The 20,061-nt window shown below is 40.1% G+C and overlaps 1 protein-coding gene across 1 annotated transcript in view; it reads right to left on the bottom strand.

Moving 5' to 3' along the window:
* Window positions 1-8,166: 8,166 nt before the first annotated feature.
* Window positions 8,167-20,061, bottom strand: part of EDNRB (endothelin receptor type B) — a 29,819-nt gene continuing 17,924 nt past the window's right edge. The window contains exons 2-7 of the mRNA XM_084766927.1: window positions 16,743-16,855; window positions 16,402-16,606; window positions 14,968-15,117; window positions 14,156-14,289; window positions 13,310-13,418; window positions 8,167-10,714 (exon numbers count right to left, since the gene is read on the bottom strand). Coding sequence (XP_084623053.1) covers window positions 10,580-10,714; window positions 13,310-13,418; window positions 14,156-14,289; window positions 14,968-15,117; window positions 16,402-16,606; window positions 16,743-16,855 — 846 coding nt within the window. The 3' untranslated portion in view covers window positions 8,167-10,579. The remainder of the gene's footprint in view (window positions 10,715-13,309; window positions 13,419-14,155; window positions 14,290-14,967; window positions 15,118-16,401; window positions 16,607-16,742; window positions 16,856-20,061) is intronic.

The raw sequence follows: 20,061 nt of genomic DNA, 5'->3' as shown, positions 1-20,061 counted from the left end.
CAGAGAAGAAAGTATGCCAACAAAGCAGGTGTGCAAGCTCCAGATCATCACTCTCTCACCCCTCCTCCAAATCCAAGCTCTGGGTCTCATCCCAGTTCTCCCTCCTTAGACCCCCTCAGCCCCCCTCAGCCCCTTCCTCTTAGCCCATCCCCATTCCTAAGTGTCATGTTCCAATACTCAAAAATACATTTTACCCAGAACCTATAGTTGCCACACCTCATAGGATCCCAAAAAAATTTCCCAGAAGGCAACACACAACTACCACACCCTACTAAGAGCAACTGAAACAAAGATGGAAAACCTAACCAGCCAACAAAGACAGGATTAGTTATCAGCACCTGGAGTTATAACCTTTCCAAACCTAGATGCCTGGACACCAGCATAAAACACACTCAATAACACCCAGGACAGCACAGTCTTCTCTAATGCCAGCAACCGTACCGTAGGCTTTCATGAGACTTACAGCATAGCTGAAGCACAAGACACAGACCTTGAAATAGCCTTCATGGGTATGGTAAAGTGCCACAAAGAAGAAATGAGTGCATATCTTAAAGAAATCCATGGAACCACCAACAAATAGTGGAAGGAAATGAATACAACAATTGAAGACCTGAAAGTGGAAATAAGATCTATAAAGAAAACCCTAAATGAGGGAAATCTGGAAATGAAAAATGTAGGAACATGAACAGGAGCCACAGAGGCAAGCATCACTAACAGAATATAGGAGATGGAAGACAGAATCTCAGGCATTAAAGACATGGCAGAAGAAATGAATACCTTAGTCAAAGAAGATGTTAAATCTAAGAAGAATCCTGGCACAAAATATCCAGGGAATGTGTAATACAATGAAAGTGCAAAATCTAAGAATAATAGGAATAGAAAAGGAGGAGAAACCCAGGTCAAGGGCACAGAAATTATTTTCAACAAAACCATAGGAAAAAAATCCTAAACCAAAGAAAGGGATGCCTATTAAGTTACAAGAAGCATCCAGAACACCAACTAGACTGCACCAAAAAAGAAAGTCCCCATGGCACACAATAATTAACTCACTAAACATACAGAACAAAGAAAGATTATTAAAAACTGCAAGAGGAAAAAGACCAAGTATCATATAAAGACAGACTTAATAGAATAATATCTGATTTCTCATTGGAGACTCTAAAAGCCAGAAGGGTCTGGACAGAAGTGCTTTATACTCTAAGCAAACACAGATGCCAGCCCAGATCACTACACCCAGCAAAATTTTCCATCACAATAGATAGAGAAAATAAGACATTACATGATAAAGTCAAATTAAATTAAGGTCAGATGAGCAGTTGCAATACACCTATAACCACTATTGAAATAGAAGCCATCATTAAAAGTCTCCTAATCAAGGGGGGGGAAAGCCCATATAGAAATTATTTTAATACAGACTTCTGCCAGTCTTTCAAAGGAGAGATAATGCCTGTACTCCTCAAGTTATTCCACAAAAATATAAACAGAAAGGACATTGCTCAATTTGTTTTGTCAGGGACAAAACAAGGTTGCCCACTCTTGTCCATACCTATTAAATATAGATCAAAATAGAAAAGAAGAAGTCAAAGTATCTTTATTTGAAAAGTTTAGTTATCTTTATTTGATAGTATACATGAATAGCCCAATAATTCCACCAAGAAACCTAAACTCATTTACCTGATAAACACTTTAAGCGAAGTAGCTGGATAGAAAATTAACTCATAAAATCACTGGTCCTTCCAAATACAAATGACAAATGGTCGAAGAGAGAAATCAGGGAAACAACACAGATGCTAATTACTGCTTGCTGTCTCTGACCCACCTTTTGCTTAATAAAAAGCCATCCCACCTGGGCAGGCCAAAGGAAACAGGTAGGGCTAAGAGAATTCTGGGAAGAAGAAGGACTGCCAAGAGGAGAAAGAGAGAGACTTAAAGTGAAGAGAGGAAGGCCGCCATGGGTTCGATGGAGGAGAAGCACATGGCCTGCGTGGATGGAGAATCCAGACTCAGGAGGAAAGGCAAGCAGATCTTTTTGAGTTTGAGGACAGATTATGTAATGAGTTCTCATTAAAAAAAAAAACTCATTGGGAGTGCTAATGGCTGATGATAGTCTATGCTAGTTTGCTTCTGGATCCATAACATTTCAGCTTTGTGTTGTTGCCGTGGTTTTTCCTCCTGGCCCTAAGCTCCTGGAATATGGCTCATGAGACTCAAAATATAATTACAAATACCTAGGTCATATAGCTAGGCTCTTCTCTGACTAGCTCATAACTTTACCCATTTATTCTAATCTAAATTTTGCCGCACGGCTGGTTACCACTGCTCAGGTACCACGTATCCGTCCTTAATCATAAGGTCAGCTTACTCATGTTTGCACATGGGATAGAATGGGCCGAGTCCACATCCCTTTACTGCTTCATTTTTATACCTCTTAGTTATTAATGGTCTATGAACAGGAAGATGACATATACTATTCTGGTTTGGCTTTCCCCATTAATAAAGTTTCCCTCTTCTCTTCTCTTCTCTTCTCTTCTCTTCTCTTCTCTTCTCTTCTCTTCTCTTCCCTTCCTTTTCCTTTATTTTCTATTTGCATTTCTACAAGTGTTATAACTGCACTGAATGATGATTCCTAATTCTTTAATTTGTTTTAACCATGTATATTCTGTTTTCTTTGCTTTTTTAAATTGTAGATTATACAGAAGGTATATGTCTTCTTATTTAAAGAAAGTAACTAGGAGTTTAGTATGGAAACATGTTGTATGATGCATTATGTGTAAAACAACAATATAAATTTATAAGTAACCTTATGTATTTCTTCCTAGTCTTGAGTGTTCCCTATCTGCCGAGAACGGCAGTTTTTCCTATTTATATTATAATTTCCTTTGATTTTTTTTTTTTGGAGAGATATGTGTCCCTGTAAATACAGCTTCACTGTGCCAGATTCTGAACTTTATATTATCAGAACTATACCATTGCCTAGTAGTTAACAACAAGATTGGTTGCCCCTTCTTCACCCCATGCTATAAGAGATAGTTGATGAGGTTTGGGGATGTGCTGAGTCTCACAACAGGAGAGGATGTTATTATTGTTTAGGGGTAGAGGCTGAGTAGGCTGTACAGGACAGCACGCCTGACATTCTGCTGGATCAGAATTTTAATCTTGATGAGGTTGATCAATTTGTGAAGAACATGTATTCCATTTTCCTTTTTTTTTTTTTTTTTGGACAAATTGTACAGTCTAGCAGTTCAGAATGTTGCTTTTGGAGTTTGAGTTGTTTCCATTTGGGGACTGACATAAACAATGCCGCATTCTGGTGTTTGTATCATGTTCCCATGAGAAATTCTCTATAAGTGGAAATTTCTGGTCCTAGGATAAGTATCTCTTTCCTATGTTAATCCCCAAGTGCTTCTCAAAGTGGATGTATGAATTTAGCCGCAGCATATTAAGAAGGCATTTCCTTAGGAATCATTTCTACCCTAGGTTTCTGGGCTATCCAGCCTCTAGGTCCTGATCCTCCAGGCAGTGTCAGGGTGGCTTCCCTTTCAGTGCCCTAGTCTCAACCTGGACCAGTCATTGATTGGCCACTCCCACAATTTCTGTGTTACCTTTACCCCAGCACATCTTATAGGCAGGGAAAATTATAGTTCAATGGTTTTGTAGCTGTGGAATTTGTTCCAGTCCCTCCTCTAGAAGTCTTGCCTGGTTACTGGAGAGGGACAGTCTCAGGCTTCATATCCTCCATTGCTAGATCCCCTGTAGCTCCCTGGGCATTTCCATTGCACTTGGTTTCCAGCTTGTCCCAGAGATGCTTTCCGCCATTTTGAATTCTCTTTCCCAGTTCTCCTTGTCCCCCTCTCCCCTCTCTCCCCCCCACTCTCCCCTTACCTGATCCCTCCTATTCTTGTACTCACTTGACTATCTGGAACCCCACCCCGCCCATCCAGGGAGATTCTCGTGTCACCTTGAACCCTCCTTTTTACTTAACTTCTCTGGATCTGTGGGTTGTAGCATGGTTATCCTTTACTTACAACTAATATCCACCTATAAGTGAGTATATACCACGTTTGTCTTTCTGGGTCTGGGTTACCTCTTTCAGGATATTCTTTTCTAGTTCCATCTATTGGCTTACAAGTGTCATGATGTTGTTGTTTTTAACAGTGTAAATGTATCACATTTTCTTTATCTATTCTTTGCCTGAGGGACATCCAAGTTGTTTCTGGTTTCTAGCTATTATGAATAAAACTGTTTTGAACATAGTTGAGCAAGTGTCCTTGTGGTATGGTAGAGTGTCCTTTGGTGTAGCTAGGTCTTGAGGTAGATCGATCATCAATTTTCTCAGAAACTGTCATATTGATTTCTAAAGTGCTGTACAAGTTTGCACCCCCACCAACAATGGATAAGTGTTCCCCTTCCTCCCATCTTCTCTTGCATAAGCGAGCTGTCACTTGTGTGTGTGTGTGTGTTTTTTTTTTATCTTAGCCATTCTGATGGTGTAAGATGAAATCTAAGTTATTTTGATTTGCATTTTCCTGGAGGCTAAGGATGTAGAACATTTCTTTAAGTGGTTTTTGATCATACATCTATGCCTAGCCCAATTGTCATCAGAGAGGCTTCACCCAGTTAACTGATAGAAACAGATGCAGAGACCCACAACCAACCATGAGGCAGAGCTTAGAGAATCCTGTGGAAGAAGTGGAGGAAGGATTGCAGGAGTGAGAAGAGTCAAGGACACCACAAGCAAATTCACAGAGCTGGGAGTGATGGTGCACACAGCTTTAATCCCAGTATTCGAGAGGCAGAGGCAGGCACATGTCTATGAGTTGGAGGCCAGCCTATTCTGCAAGTCCAGGACAGGCCTATTACACAGAAATACTCTATGGAAAAGAAAAGCCACAGAACCAACCAGCCCGGGTATATAGGGGCTCACAGAGACCAAACCAATAATCAGGGAATTTTCATAGGGCCAACCCAGGCCCTCTGAATATATGTTATAGTTGTATAGCTTGGTCTTCCTGTGGGATTCCTAACAGTGTGGGTGCAGGGGCTTTCTCTGACTCTTTCAACTCTTTAGGGAACTCTTTCCAGCCTAAATACAAGGGGAAGTATCTACTCTTACTGCAATTTGATATTGCCACGGTTGACTGAGATCCATGAGGCTGCCCTTTTCTGAAGGAAAGGGGAGAAGGAATGAGTGAGAAGGAGGAGGTTAGGAGAGGAGAGATGGGAGGGAGAGGACACCACAGTTGCGGATTTGATTAAAACTGTTATTTTCACAAAGTAAATTTGCTTTTATCTAAGCCATGGATACATGGCTACAAATATATGTTTTTTTCCACCCAAAGAAGGAGTTATAGGGAGAATAACACTTGTGTTTTATAAACCAATTTTTAAATATTTACTGTTCTTTTCTATTTGTTTATTTTTATAAGTATGGATGGTTTGCCTGCAGGTATGTCTGTGCACTACATGTATGCCTGTTTCCCATGGAGACCAAAAGAGGATGTCAGCTCCCTTGGAACTAGAGGTACAAGATGGTTGAGAGTCACAATGTGGGTGCTGAGAACTCAACTCAGATCTCCCACAAGAACAATCACTGTTCTTAACTACTGAGCCGTCTCTCCAGCCCGTGGCAGCCATCTAATATGTGATGAATGAACTATCATCCATTTATCCCCAGGTGCCCTCATAGAGCTATACACTCCTATGGATATTATCAAAAATACCAGGCAACCTTCCTATTTTTCATTTCTCTCTCTCTCTTGCTGTTCTCCTTTCTCCAGTCTGCTTCTGTTGGACTGGCTGTTTCGTAGACAGGCTAGAATATTTGCCACCCCACCCTGCTGACATTAGTCACTGAGTGTCCTGTGTTGGATTCACCTGTTTCCTGGCCTTCCTTCCTGGGTTTCCTTCCTTGCTTGCAGCTTACCGAGCGCCGGTTGGTAAAATCCCTTCATATTCTACTTGTTGTCAATTTTGGCCTTTGGAGATATTTTCCTTCTATCTTTTATCTCTTCTAGCATATTTTCAATTTTTCAAGAGCAGTATCTGAACCCTCAAGTTTCCTTTTGATCATTAAACACCTTGATTTTGCTTCCTTAGTCTGGGAAAATTAAGTGCAGTTATGCCGACTGTTTCACTTTGCTTCCTCAGCCTCCTCACATTTTGTTTTTTTCCAATAGTCATCAGTTCTGTCTTTCACTACAAAGTTTTCTAAAATGCCGATGGGTTTCTGACACTCATTCATTCTTTAAGAAGTGGCACCAAGAGTCAGCTTAGGAATTCTACGTATGTGCACAGAATGGGGAAGAAGCATATCTCTTTTTAGTGAGAACCTTCCTTACTCTCCCTGTTTGTAGCTGAAGGATCTTCCATCTGCAGATTAGCTATTTTCTTCAGGTAGAGACTTCATCCTCTTGCTCAGGGTGTACAAGGCTGCTGCTAGTCACTGCTAGAGAGGGGGGAGGGGGCTGGAAGTCTCGCTATGGAGTCGTTTTCCTACAATTTCAGTTCCATAAAATGAACAAATCCTGTCTTCTGCTGCCCTTGCTGTGACGATACCTATAAGTCTATACAGCAATTGGCCACAGTCTTTACAGAAGTAAGCCACCTGTCTTTACAGAAGTAAGGGTGGGTAGCACTCACCAGATACAGATGGCAATTTGGGATGTTGGGATCCGGCTCTTGTGACTTGCAATAACCTGCTTTGTATTAACGTTCACTTCACTCTGTTTTCTTCAAAGGTTTTGCTGCTCCCAATTCATTAGTATATATCCTTGATTGTAAACTATGCCAACCTGTCTCTCTGGCGGACATGCGATAAAGAAAGCCCACATTTGCATAAATTGTTCCTCATGTTTCTGGTTCTCAGCTTACAAGACTGTTCACATTTAGAGCTGGTGGGGCCTTCCCTTTATTCTCTGTTTATACTTCTCTGAAATTTACTTTTGTGCCATGTTAGTGGACTTTTAACTAAAGTAATGTTTAATTCACTAAATTAATCCTTCTTTACTGCTAAAGTGACTTGGTGTACGAATAAGTATATTTGTGACCAGATAAGGGAAATATAATTATATCACACAGATACACCACCACACGAAATTATGCACCCGAGCTGCTCGGATGCATTAGCTGCCAGCTGTAAAGGGCAACGTGCCATTCTCTTCCCTGGTACCTCAGCACACTCCTTTGACTTCCCTTCATCTTACTTCCACTACTCGGGGGTTTTTGTTTCTTCTTGCAAGGCTCCCCAAAGGATTAATTTCACTGCTCTACTCATTTTGTATTTATGCTTGCCAATATTATAGTCTTTCTTTACTTTTTTTTTTTTACCTCTTTCTCTGAACATTTTTCTGGCACTTGTTTGGATCTGGGAATATTTGCACATACACAATAAGAGCTTGTGGGGATGGGATCCAGGTACACACAGAAAATGTCTTATGCTTCATATACATCACGCACACACAGCCTGCATGTAACTTCATTTACTATTTTTGCACTTTGTGTTATACAGCAGGAGGTAAAATGTGGTTTTAAAAAACCACTTTAAAAAAGGGTGGGGCTTTTGGAGCATTTCAGACATCAGCTTTTCCTGATCAGGGGAACTTAGCCTCCTACAATAGTTTCAGTCTACCATGCACATAGTCAACACTAAAAGGCTGTGTGTGAAATGCAATGCCTAATCCCCAAGTCTCATGCCATCCTTAATGTAACACAATAAGGATTAAAGACGGAAAGATCCAAAAGAAGCTACACAGATAAAGGAGGCTAAGGATGCCAGGTGATAAAGGAGGCTAAGGATGCCTGATGATAAAGGAGGCTAAGGATGCCTGGTGATAAAGGAGGCTAAGGATGCCTGGTGACAAAGGAGGCTGGGGATGCCTGGTGATAAAGGAGGCTAAGGATGCCTGGTGACGAAGGAGGCTGGGGATGCCTAGTGATAAAGGAGGCTGGGGATGCCTGGTGATGGTTGAGAGAATCAATTATGAAGGATGGCTACATATGTGCAATGAGACATAGAAAAAGTCAGAATGGCCGCATTTTAATTAAACTTCATTCATCAATAGTTATATATTTAACATAAATAATGTTCGTTTACAGCATCTCTATTTCCTTTAACCATTTCAGTAGTGTTTATGAATGAATGCCCACATAGTGAAAGATAAGTTGCTCTTTTAAAGCCATTTGAACGTTTATTAGTTTTGTTTATACAATAAGAAGTTATCAACTACACAAGCTGCCACTCTAAGTGACCAGAGCAGAACAAACCACAATTATTTTACATAGCTCTATTACAATTATATGTTAGACACAACCCACCCACATTTTGATGAAGACAGTGTTCCTTTGGCAGCTGTACATTGTTGAAACTGGAGTGTTTGGACACAGACCAGTGTTAGCAATGGATAATTCAGGAGAAAATAGGTGGAAATCACTTACAAATCTTTTGACCTCTAACATGATTTGTAATACTATTTTTCTGTACTGCTCTAGTAGGCAGCGTGAGTGTTAGAAAGTATGCTTACATTAGATGGTATCCTTTCTTATGTTGGCTTTAACTATGCGATGAGATTGTTTGTTTCTTATCACTCTTTATTGCTTAAGTTTTGAACCAGAAAGCCACTGAATGCAATTTTATTGCAAATATGGCACGGGCAGCATTTGTGTGCCATTTCATAGTTTGGCAAAATGACTATTGCCCCTGAGTCTGACATGGAGCAGGAAAGGACACGTGAGTTACATAGGGAGGGTGTTAGGAACTTAGGGCACAGCAGTAAAAACAATCTAAAACTCAGCAACAGTTAGACATATGTTCGTGCTGTGAAAGTACTGGGGAGCCAATAACTAACTGAAAATTGAAAATCTGGTGTGCCTTTTGTGCTGAAAAGTAGTTATAAAAAATGAGGAGGAGGAGGAAAAGGAGGAAGCTGTGGACAAGAACTGTGCTTGACTCGGAAACAGAGTCCATGTGGCATGCCAACTCATCAGTGTTCTTTCTTTTTGACCTCATTGTTGTATTTGGGTTTATTGTATTGTCACAGTGGATTCTGGCAGAAAATTGCATTCTTAGCTCATTTTCACCATGTGGCCTGGGTTACTAAAAGAAAAAAAAAAAAAGGAAATTCTATTATAGTTTAAGGCAAATTCAAAGCTCTTGGGCTTGATTTGTTCCCGAGTCACTCTGTGAGAACACTGTGCTGTGTTTGGCTGGAGCCGACCCAGGACCTTTCGCACTGATAGGACGCGGCTGTGACGAACACTGGGCTAAGAATGGGACTCTTTCCCCACGGGCTTCCTCCCACCCCACCTCATTTCCTCTCTCGCTGGTTTTCTCTTGGGCTTTTTTTTTTTTTCCACACACTGCTCATCCGGAGTGAACCTAAGGCACGTTGTGGAAGGAGATTAAAAAACTAGGCAAGAAGACGCTGACCCTGAAGCAGTTTGGCTTCTACGTTTTAGAAAAAGCACCATTTCCAGAACATCTTTCTATTGGCTACTTTCAGAAATAAAAATAACATACAAGTTAGCAATATGCCTCCAAGATAGCTGGTTATAGTGACGGCTTTCTATGACTTTAAAAAGATGGTATTTTTAGCTATTGTCTTGTGCTGTGGGCCATTTTCTCTACAGCACGGCTAAAAGGATGCTCCCTGCTTCTTTGCCATGTGGACACTGCACCAGGCAATTCACATTCTGTCTGTTACCGGGTTCCTGGCATCTTTATCATAAAGTTATGAATGCTGGGGCCTGCCCGTTGTTAAATCATCTACATGTAGTGCTTATAGTTAATAGCTAAATATTTACAGATGATGAAGCTAACCAAATGGAATTTAAGCTTCAATCGTGAAAGGATATTTGAAAGAATATTGAAAAAAAAAATAGGTAGTGTTCTGTGTTTTTTGTGTTGTTCTGTAGAGTGGGAAGTCCAGAAGTCTCAGTCATAGCAGCTCACACTTTCCCATTTTTTTTCCCTCTGTGACATTTGCTTTTATTTGAATGTAAAGAAGGTAACGTTTTTTAAACATCAAGGCTCCATCTCTTTTTTTCCTACTCCCTTCTGATCATGTAAATGTTTGTACAAATGACCAAAATCTACCAGTCACATCGCTTTCACATTTTGCATACAGTTTTACAACCAGAATAGTGTGTGTGACTATGCACAAAAGTTTATTAATGCATTCTTATTTTTAAAAAAGCTTCAAATTGAAATAATTAAAACTTTCCTTTATTCAGACCATATGATCAGACGATAAACCCCTGAACAGAAGTTCTGAGTGGACTTGGTTATGCAAATACACCGGGAGCTTTTTAAGAGCTGTGTTGACATGCTGCCTAGAAACCTTAGCGCTTTCTCAGGGAGGACTCATTCATTTTCCCTACTTTCCTAGGTTGTAAACAGCTCATGAAATATCAGGTGCTAAAAAGTTACAACAGTAAAAAACAATCCCTCTCTTAACATTAGTGCATGCCTTTCTGCGCACACAGTTCCCCATTTCGATTTTGATTTGGCAAAGGTCTCATTCTGTTTTCATGATATCTGTTCAAAACAAGGGCCGGCCGTGGGATTAAGCGATCCCCTTTTCCTTCAAGATGAGCTGTATTTGTTGCTGGACCGGAAGTTGTCATATCCGTGGTCATTAGCTTTGAACTTCAGGCAGGACTGCTTTTCCTCCAAGGACTGCTTTTCCTCAAATGTTTGGCACCAGCAGCACAGGCACGACTGCGCAAGACAGAACAACTGATGGTGTGTTTGCTCAGTCACAAGGCCATCACTCTTCCCGCCCTTAGGACTCTGACTCTTACGGCAAGTGTGAGGTTCTTGAGTCCTTTCTTTCCACACCCTCCCATTCTCCCCCTTAAAAAAAAAAAAAGGACGTAGTGAAGGCCAGAAAGATGACTCCGTGGGCAAAGCACTTTGCAAGTCTGATGACCTGGTTTTGAGAGCTAGAACTCATGGCGGAAAGAGAACAGATGCTTAAAGTTACACACGTGCACACGCATGCACACACATACACATACACACACAGAGTAACACTTGTGCATCATGGCATGCGTACACCTATGCTCACACACACACTCATTGTATTCACACAGTAATAACAAATACAATGTTAAACATTGAAAAATAACGACATTGGTGGCAAATGCTGATTTTTTTGCAATTAAAAAGTACGAAGAAGGAAAAAAAAATATGTAATTGACATTAGCCAAGAAAAAGCTTTATGTGTGTGTGTGCATGTGTGTGTGTGTGTGTGTGTGTATGGATGCATGCACACTGCACAAGAGGCCAGAGAAGGATATCTGTTTTTTTTTTTAATTGCACTCTCCTTTATTCCCTTGAGACAAGATCTCTCACTGAACCTGAAGCTCACGGTGTCTGTCTAGCTGACTGGTCAGGCTCTCTGTCTCCGGCCTGTAAGGCTAGGGCTGCAGGCATAGACAGGCAAAGCTGACTTTCTCCGTGAGTGCTTGGCTTTGAACTCATATTCTCCCCAGCAAGTGCTCTTTCCCACTGATTCATCTCTTTAGCTCCAAAACCCACTCCTAATTTTCTACACTTTGTCTTATTTACTTGAAAAATATATCTCTTAATGTGTGACAACTGTGAAAGTCAAACACTTCCCCCTGAGAATACAAATATTACAACTGCACACATGCTTGTATTTATGTCTGTGTAACTTGTGTACGTACCCTGTCCCTTGCTTTTTCTCACTTGAAACTGACACTTCTTTGCCTAGCTATTTTTTAAAGCTACATGCTATTCTCACATGCATTTTTTATATAGTTGTGCAATAAATTTATAAAGGATGCAAATGTCTTGATTTTTATTTTGTCCACTTTTCACTGCGGTTTTAAAATTCTTAAACCTTTGTTCATTATGATTGTTTTATGATAGACTATGAGTCTAAGGAAATAGCAGGTTTTCTGTTTGCATTATGATAAACCATATGTTCAGAAAAATAGCAGGTTTTCTGTTCTGTAGAGAAAGGAGTTGATTTTGATAAAAGTTTTTTTCCATCCCTTACGTCTGAGTTATGAATGGGCAAAGACATTTTCAACATTTTTAGTGTTTACAATGAAATGAAATGTGGTTTTCAAGTAATGAAATACCAGGGATGATAGCTCATTCTCCTGTGAGGGGAGGCATATTTTACTTGGTGTTGCATTATTGAAAGAATGACTGGATGGATGGGTGCCATATTGTCAACATCTGAGTATGATATAATTATATTCTACTTGGAGCAACATATTAAGTCTGTACATAGAAGGTAGAAAAGAGGAAGTAGAAATGATTTCAAGTTTTATACTTGCGGTGATATGGGTGTGTGTGTGTGTGTTTGTGTGTGAAAGAGAGACAGACAGACAGACAGACACAGAGAGAGACAGAGAGACAGAGAGACAAAGACAGAGAGAGAGAGAGAGACAGAGAGAGACAGACAGAGACAGACAGAGAGACAGAGAGAGAGAGACAGACAGACAGACACACACACACACACACACACACACACACACACACAGAGAGAGAGAGAGAGAGAGAGAGAGAGAGAGAGAGAGAGAGATCCCAGAGGTATCCTGATCTATCCCCCTCTACCTTCTTCCCTTATGATCAAGTCTCTTCCTGAACCTGGAGCTAGGCTAGTGTTTACCAAGCCACAGCAGTCCTCTTATCCCTGTCATCCCCAGCACAAGAATTATAGTCAAGTGAGTAGCTGTGTCTCTGTCTCTGTCTCTTTCTCTGGTGTTTTGAGACAGGATCTTAGTCTGTAAGTCAAACTGGTCTTGAAATTACAGGGATCTGCCTGCCTCTCTGCCTCGCAAGTGCTACGAGTAGAGGCATATGCCATAGCACCCAGTACAGCATGACTGACTTTTCACATTGGTTCTGGGGACTTGAACTTGGACCCTCCTGCCGAGCAAGTGCTGTTAACCCCTGAACCATCTCCTAGCCCTTGACTTTATTCCCAAAGTCTGTAAGAAAAAGAGATTAATTTATTTATAACCAAAAAAATTGTAGATGAACAATTAAAAATCTGCCCAAATCAGAGGAGTAGTGCATTAACTATGTTGCATTCTTATTTGATCACATGGCATCAGTTATCAACACATGTAAGTTTATCAATCCAAGCAATTCCAATAGTATTAGTGAGTGACTAAGGCATAGGACACTACTGACTACTGACTAGGATTTACTGTAGTGCTTTGTATGTAAATGAGCAATTTTCCAGCTCTCTTTACACAGAAATGTTAATGATTCTGAAGGCCCATATTTGATGCCAGACCACAGGAAACCTTTTGTTTTACAATAATCTCTTACCTTAAAGCAGTTCTTGAATCTTTTGCTCACCAAATATAGAGCGATTGGATTAATGCAGGAATTCAAAGAAGCCATGTTGATACCAATGTAGTCCAAAACCAACAAAAAGCTGCAAAAAGCACAACTGTGTCTGTAAAAGTTATGTTTTTTTTTCCACGTATACTCTTAATGCACACCTTTGTGTTTTCATGAAGAAAACTAAGATTGCCTGCATCCAACAATTTGAGTTTAACCACTAATTTGCTAGTTGAGCTACCTGTCTCTGCTTCTCTGCTTGCCTGGCTTGCTCTCTTGCTCTGTCTATGCCATCTCCACTGCCCTTTCCTACCTTTATCTCCCATATTCAGCTTTCCTTTTAAAAATAAAGTTCTCATTTGGAAGTGATAAGATGCTCAGGAAAAAAAAAAGACTTTATGCATATAGTGAAGTCTCAGATCGGATACTTTTCATCTTGTCATTCACTCATCATTTTGACGACTCTGTGCCTATATTCTCAAGGTTTTCTTTTTTCAGCCTTCTTATTTATCTATCTAAAACAGAGGTGAAGGTAAAATTGGTAGTCTTAATTGGCCTCTAAGGATATGAAATAGCATTCTTTCTGCCTGTTGGAAGGATTGATGATGGTGAAATATCTGAAGGAATTATTACACAATTATTTCTATTTTTTAAAAAATTTAAGTCAGCATAGATTGATAAGCTTTATACATACATGTCACCACGTGTTCTTATTCCCTTATCTCCCTCAGCACCCTGTCACCGTCTTCTGTTTTTTTGCCTCCCTTCTCCTAACTAGTCACCACTGCTTTTTTTATATCACATGTGTTCCATTGTATTTTCCTTTCTTACCTCAAAAGCTCACATCTGTGAGGATCATTTTGGTCATAAAGAGTGAGCTTCAGAATCCTGCTGAGGTGAAGTGGGAGCCAACAGAGGGCAAAGACCAGGACCAGGCAGAATACTGTCTTGGCCACTTCTCGTCTCTGAAACAGAACCACAGGGCCTTATAAAGCTAGCCCTAGGCATTCACAGCACACACTCGCCTCAAACAAGATATTTAGCAGTATTTGCAAAAATAAAGACTTATCTTCCAACTAGATACTGTGAATTAGGACTAAAATCACTAGGAATCATCTTTAAAAGGTGAAGGTTTTGGGGGATGGACAGATGGCTCAGCAGCTTAGAGTACCTGTTGCTTTGCAAAGGACATTGGTTTGATTCCCAGTGCTTACATAGTGGTTCACATCCATCTTTCTCTCCAGTACCAGAGGAGCTGATGCTGCCTTCTGAACTCTGTGGACCCTGGGCATGTTGTGTTACATGCATACAAACAAAACATCCACATGCATAAAACAAAGTTTAAAATTATATTATACATACATACATACATACATACATACATCTTGTGTGTGTGTGTTTGTGTGTGTATGTGTGTTTTAAACTGGATAAGGTTGTGCAGGTCTGTAATTTGGGAGGCAGAAGCAGATGGATCTGGAGTTCAAGATCACGCTTGGCAACATGGTGAATTCAAGGCTAGCCTGGGCTACCCGAGATTCTATCCTAAAACAAAACAATAACAAAAGGAAATGGTTCTCTTTATAAGCCTCTAGATGGTGTGCGTAGTTACGGCTGTGACCTGCCAGATCTGTGCATTCCCTTACCTGCTTTAAGTGGTCATTTAAGGCAATTTGCATGCCACTCTTCTTTCTCAGCATCTCACAGGTCATCAGGGTGTAAAAGATTGCAGTAATGGCTAGAGGCAAGCAGAAGTAGAAACTGAACAGCCACCAATCTTTGGCTGTCTTGTAAAACTAATGGAAGAAAAAGAATTTTTATGATTAATATTTTCTGCTAAAAACTTATGTATCAAAAGTCAGCTAAAAACAAAATATAGTCATCAAAAGACAATGTTTTTGTAGCCGATATTCCATGTGTGTATTGTATAGGGTTTCTTTGGTCATATCTACTGACCACATAATTAAAGGGCTGCACTAAATGAAAGGACCATTACAGAGCACACTTCAGTTCTTTGGGACAATATAGTAAGGCTTAAGCAGCTGAGCAAAATTCTTATGTGAGGATGAAACATTGAATAACAAATCTATCAATTGTGCGGTGCAATGGTGTTAAGTATGTAGACCTGTCAGTGTTTAGGCAAAGTTGTCCTTTCTACCAAGTATGTTTAGTGTGGACAAACGAGTGTGATAAGATCTGTATCAGCCATTTAGGTCAGCAGTGTATGTGTGTAAGGTCAATTAAGAAAGCACTTGTGAGTTGTACTTTGCCCATGATCTTTTCTGCAACTACCTTAAAAAAACAAAAACAAAAACAAAAACAAAAGACAAAATAAAACAAAACCTTATTACTCCAGACATATCTATGTTGGGAAGGGTTTAATGTCCCTAATGTGGTACTTACCTTTCAGTTAAGAACAAGCTCATTCTTGACTTTGTATTGGTGTCTCCCTTTGAATGTATATTTTATAAAGTTTTTAAATTTTTGTACATATAAAATAGGTAATAGTCCTGGATGACAGTTGGACCAACCCCCATTGTATTAAACAATTCTTCTGAACAAAAGTCGTATACTCAGATCTATCTTTTAGAGACTAAGATCACCATTATTTTCCCATTTTCTGATTAGAATAAATAGTCAAAATGCGATACTACTTTCAAAGAGCTTCTCTTTTAACATCAGAGATGAAGGGGCAGGCTGTTCTGAATCCACTATCAGGCAACTTCTATCTAAACACATGTTAAAGCGTCTGCTTCTCTGACAATGTTGGGTTGCCTTGTGTACATTACACAACAATGATCCATCCTTGTGGGACTTTAGATACAAAAGCCATAAAGTCGCAGCCATGCTTGTAGGAACCGGATTTATCTGGATCCCCAGGGTGTTCCAGTGGAGGGGTAATTATCCTGATTCTTGCAGGTAGGGTCATTAGTGATGGTTAACCTCACAGTCTTGGGATCCAAACTCTTAATTTATGCCAAAGGTAGCAATAAATCAATAGCTTACCAAGGTGGAGGACTAGGGAAAAGAGTTAAATATTTATAAGGAAAGTGCAGAAAGAAAAAGCAAAGTGAACTTACCTGCATGAAGGCTGTTTTCTGAAAGGGATGAAGCAGGCAGACCCTTAGAGGCTTTCCTTTGTAGTCTGTTGTAATCACATCAAAACCTATAGCTTCAGGGACAGCCAGAACCACGGAGACCACCCAAATTAAAACAATTTCTACTGCTGTCCATTTTGGAACCCCAATTCCTTTAATTCGACTCCAAGAAGCAACAGCTCGATATCTGAAGATGTAAAGAGAAAAAAAAATTTTTCCAAGCAGTTAGAGTTTGGTTGTATTGAATTGCATAGTTTATCTCCTAAGCAACATGGCAGTTATGTGGTGGTTAGGATCTCCTTGGCTTAAGAATGGACTCTTACCTGTCAATACTTAGAGCACACAGACTCAGCACGGTGATCCCCACAGAAGCCTTCTGTATGAAGGGCACCAGCTTACACACCTCAGCGCCAAACGGCCAGTCCTCTGCGAGCAGCTGCATAGAGGGGATAGGAAGTTGTTAGGTTTTTCACAAGGCTGCCTATGAACAGATCACCTAGTGCGGATGATTAGCAGCCAAGGTGAAGGAAGGACTACTCTTCGAAAAGCACCAGTGTTCAACATATGAAATATTGGGAGTAACAAAAGTGCAGCCGGCTTATGAGATTCACTGTGAGTAGATAGTGGTTTAGTTGGGGTCTCCTTGGAAAGGCCAGTGCTCCAGTTGCCTAATGTCTCTTTAGAATAGTGTGGTTTCTCAGCATGTGGGTCATGGCCCATTTGTGGGGTTGAATGACCCTTTCACAGGGATTGCCTATAACCATTAGAAAACACAGATGTTTACATTGCCATTCATAACAGTAGCAATATTACATCATTGAAATAGCAACGAAAATAATTTTATAACTGGGAGTCACCACAACAGGAGGAACTGTTTTAAAGGGTCAGGGCATGAGAAAGATTGAGAACCGCTGTTATAGAAAATAGAACCTGTATATTTCATAAAGCCTCACGACTATGTTAAAACATAATATTAAACACAAAGATTAATGGCCTTGAGTGGAGAAGGCTGGACTGCCCCTGCAGGACTGGACTCTGTGGAGACAGAGCATCATGCATGTCTTGTGCTTATCTGTAGTCAATAACTCAGCCAGCATAGCCACACTGCTCTGTGAACATGCCTAGCGTATGCCTGCTACAGGGTATTTGGTCTATGCCATTCTTTACCTCCATGGTCTTTTCACTGCAGAGGGAGCTGTCTTCTCTCACTTCCTCAGGTCTTGCACAGATCTCTCGCCACAGTACCTACCTAGAGCACCCTGCTCTTTCAGTCACTGGCCAGGCCTCTCCGTCTCCTTCACTCTCCTCCCATTCCCTTTTATTGCAGTTCTTACCAACTCTTACTGCATATAAAAGTTATTTTATTGCTTGTTTAGTTTTTGCTGTCTGACTCTCTAGAGTGTAAGACAGAGTGTGAGATCCTCAATTGCTTTGAATAGGGTCTGACATACAGCAGATGCTTGGAAAATGTTCACGCCTCTGAAATACGTAGGTACTGAGCAAAAGGATGTGGTTCTTTCTCTTTCCATATTTCTACATTTCTTTCTTTCTATCTGGCCTCAACATCTACTATTAAATGTAGCTGTTTTCCTTCTTAGACACTGGGTGCCCCACTCTGGTAAGTGAATCACTTTACCAGTCTGGATCTAATATTCATGAGATTTTGAAAATAAAGAAAAACATCTATATGGGTTTTGCAAGCTATTTAAAAAAATAACGTTACAAAAGTGAGAGCTATTCTGAAACACAATTGAATATTTCTGCCTTGTTACTGGCAATGGAGACTCCAGTGAGTTTCTCAAGCTTCTGGGATTGTTCTGTGACCAGTATAGGACCACAGCTTAAAATGCATGTTTCATTATGATTGAGATTGGAATAATGGACATGAAGCTGATCTAATTTCTAGATGGGATAGGAAAAAAAATCACACAGATATATGGAACGAAGGCCCGGACACTTTCTGCATATGTACTTAATGTAGGGGTTTAGGAACTTACAGGGTTGGGCCCATTAACAAAGCAGTAAAGAGGAGCCTGTGCAAACCAGTCCCTGGTGTCAGGAAGGTAAGAAGGAGTGGTGACATCTGGGATAATCTTTGCTCATAAGCATCCAATGCTATTTGTTCAGGAATGCCAAATATAAAAATTCTCTAATTTTCCCAAAGAAGTCAAAATGAGAATATTTATATGAAATCATACAATGTACAAAAGTAACAGTTAATTCATACTTTAAAAGACATTATTATGTAATGTTGTATTAACTAAGTAGATTCTATGACATTTATTACAGCTTCTGGGTTAGTCAATTAACTCATGATTTGTTAATCCATTCAACCAACGCTTAGTGAATATTCATGACAAAGATTGTTCCGAGTGCAAAGCAAGCTACTGCTTCTTATAGAACTTACAAATAAAGAGGGACGCAAAAATACATTAGTACTTGAGAAAATGTTTAACAGAAGTAGCCATATCATGAGCGTGGTGGTGGGATGTGAGGTCTTTTCTCCACAAGCCTCCCAGTAAGATCTCTCTGAAGAGATAACACTTAAGGTTATAGTTGGCTGAAGTAAGAAGCATCCCATCCATAGATCATGCTAGGAAGAGAAAGGAGCAAGCACACAAGTTCTGTTATCAAAACCAGCCCAGACCTGGATGAATAGGAGCTGAGGATGTAAGAGTTCTAAGGCTTGCACGAACGTATCTACTTTCAAGGCTCTGGACAGGAAAGTGGTCAAAGGGAAGAAAAAAAAAAAAAAGAATTTGTACTAAGTTGTGGTGCAGTGGTAATCAGGCCCTTGTAGTGAATTTAATAATTTTTTTGTCAAAAAATAAATTTAGTATGTGATAGGTAGCTTACAAGCTTGGTTTTCAGAACTGTACATTGCTAAATGGTATACCAGATAGCCACTGGTGTTTAGAATTCTGGAAACCTTGACTCTGCCAAAACTTGTGAGGCTACCAGTTCTATCCTTGTCATCTTTCCTCTTATATAATGTATGATCATGGCTGGAGGGGGATTTGAGGTCTTGTAGCTACCCTTCCCAGTTGCTACTTTCCTCGTTGAACTTTCTCTGAGCCTCTATTGCTTTCCATTCCTAGCTTATACTGCATAGTAGGCACTTGACTCATATTTGGGTTCTGTATAAAAACACAGCAAGCCAACCTGGAGTTTTGTGTTCATGGTGGGTTGGTTGAAACATTCATACCAAGTCAGACATTGAAGATACATGATGCTTAGGGAGTGCTCTTTGTCCTGGAGATTTCTCTTCTCTCAAGGAAAATGTACCTTTGGCGCAAAACTCATTTGAACAGTGAAACTTCTAAGCTTCAATGTGTTTTTGATTTAAACCAGTTGTGTCCGAGCTACAGAATTCTCCTTCTTCCCACTTGTATTTGGTTTCTTAGGTTTCATACACAGGAACCTTCGAGGCAATTGGACAGAGTGACTCTTGCTTTGAGGAACTATGAGGAACTACTGCATTTACTCTTTTGTTCTTCCTCTGCAGGAATCAGTTGTTTTGTGTGCTATGTTTTGTCTATCTCCATGTCTCCAGCAACTCCAGTTTAGTCCTGAATTATATCTTTCATCTGTAGTTGGACTATTTTCACTTGGAAGCCTATGGAAAGGAAGAAAATGATCTTT

The sequence above is a fragment of the Acomys minous genome (genome assembly GCF_964271855.1).
Source record: "Acomys minous genome assembly, chromosome: 18".
NCBI lineage: Eukaryota > Metazoa > Chordata > Mammalia > Rodentia > Muridae > Acomys > Acomys minous.
Note: the sequence above shows the minus strand (reverse complement) of the source record. Positions and strands in the feature narration are given on the sequence as shown.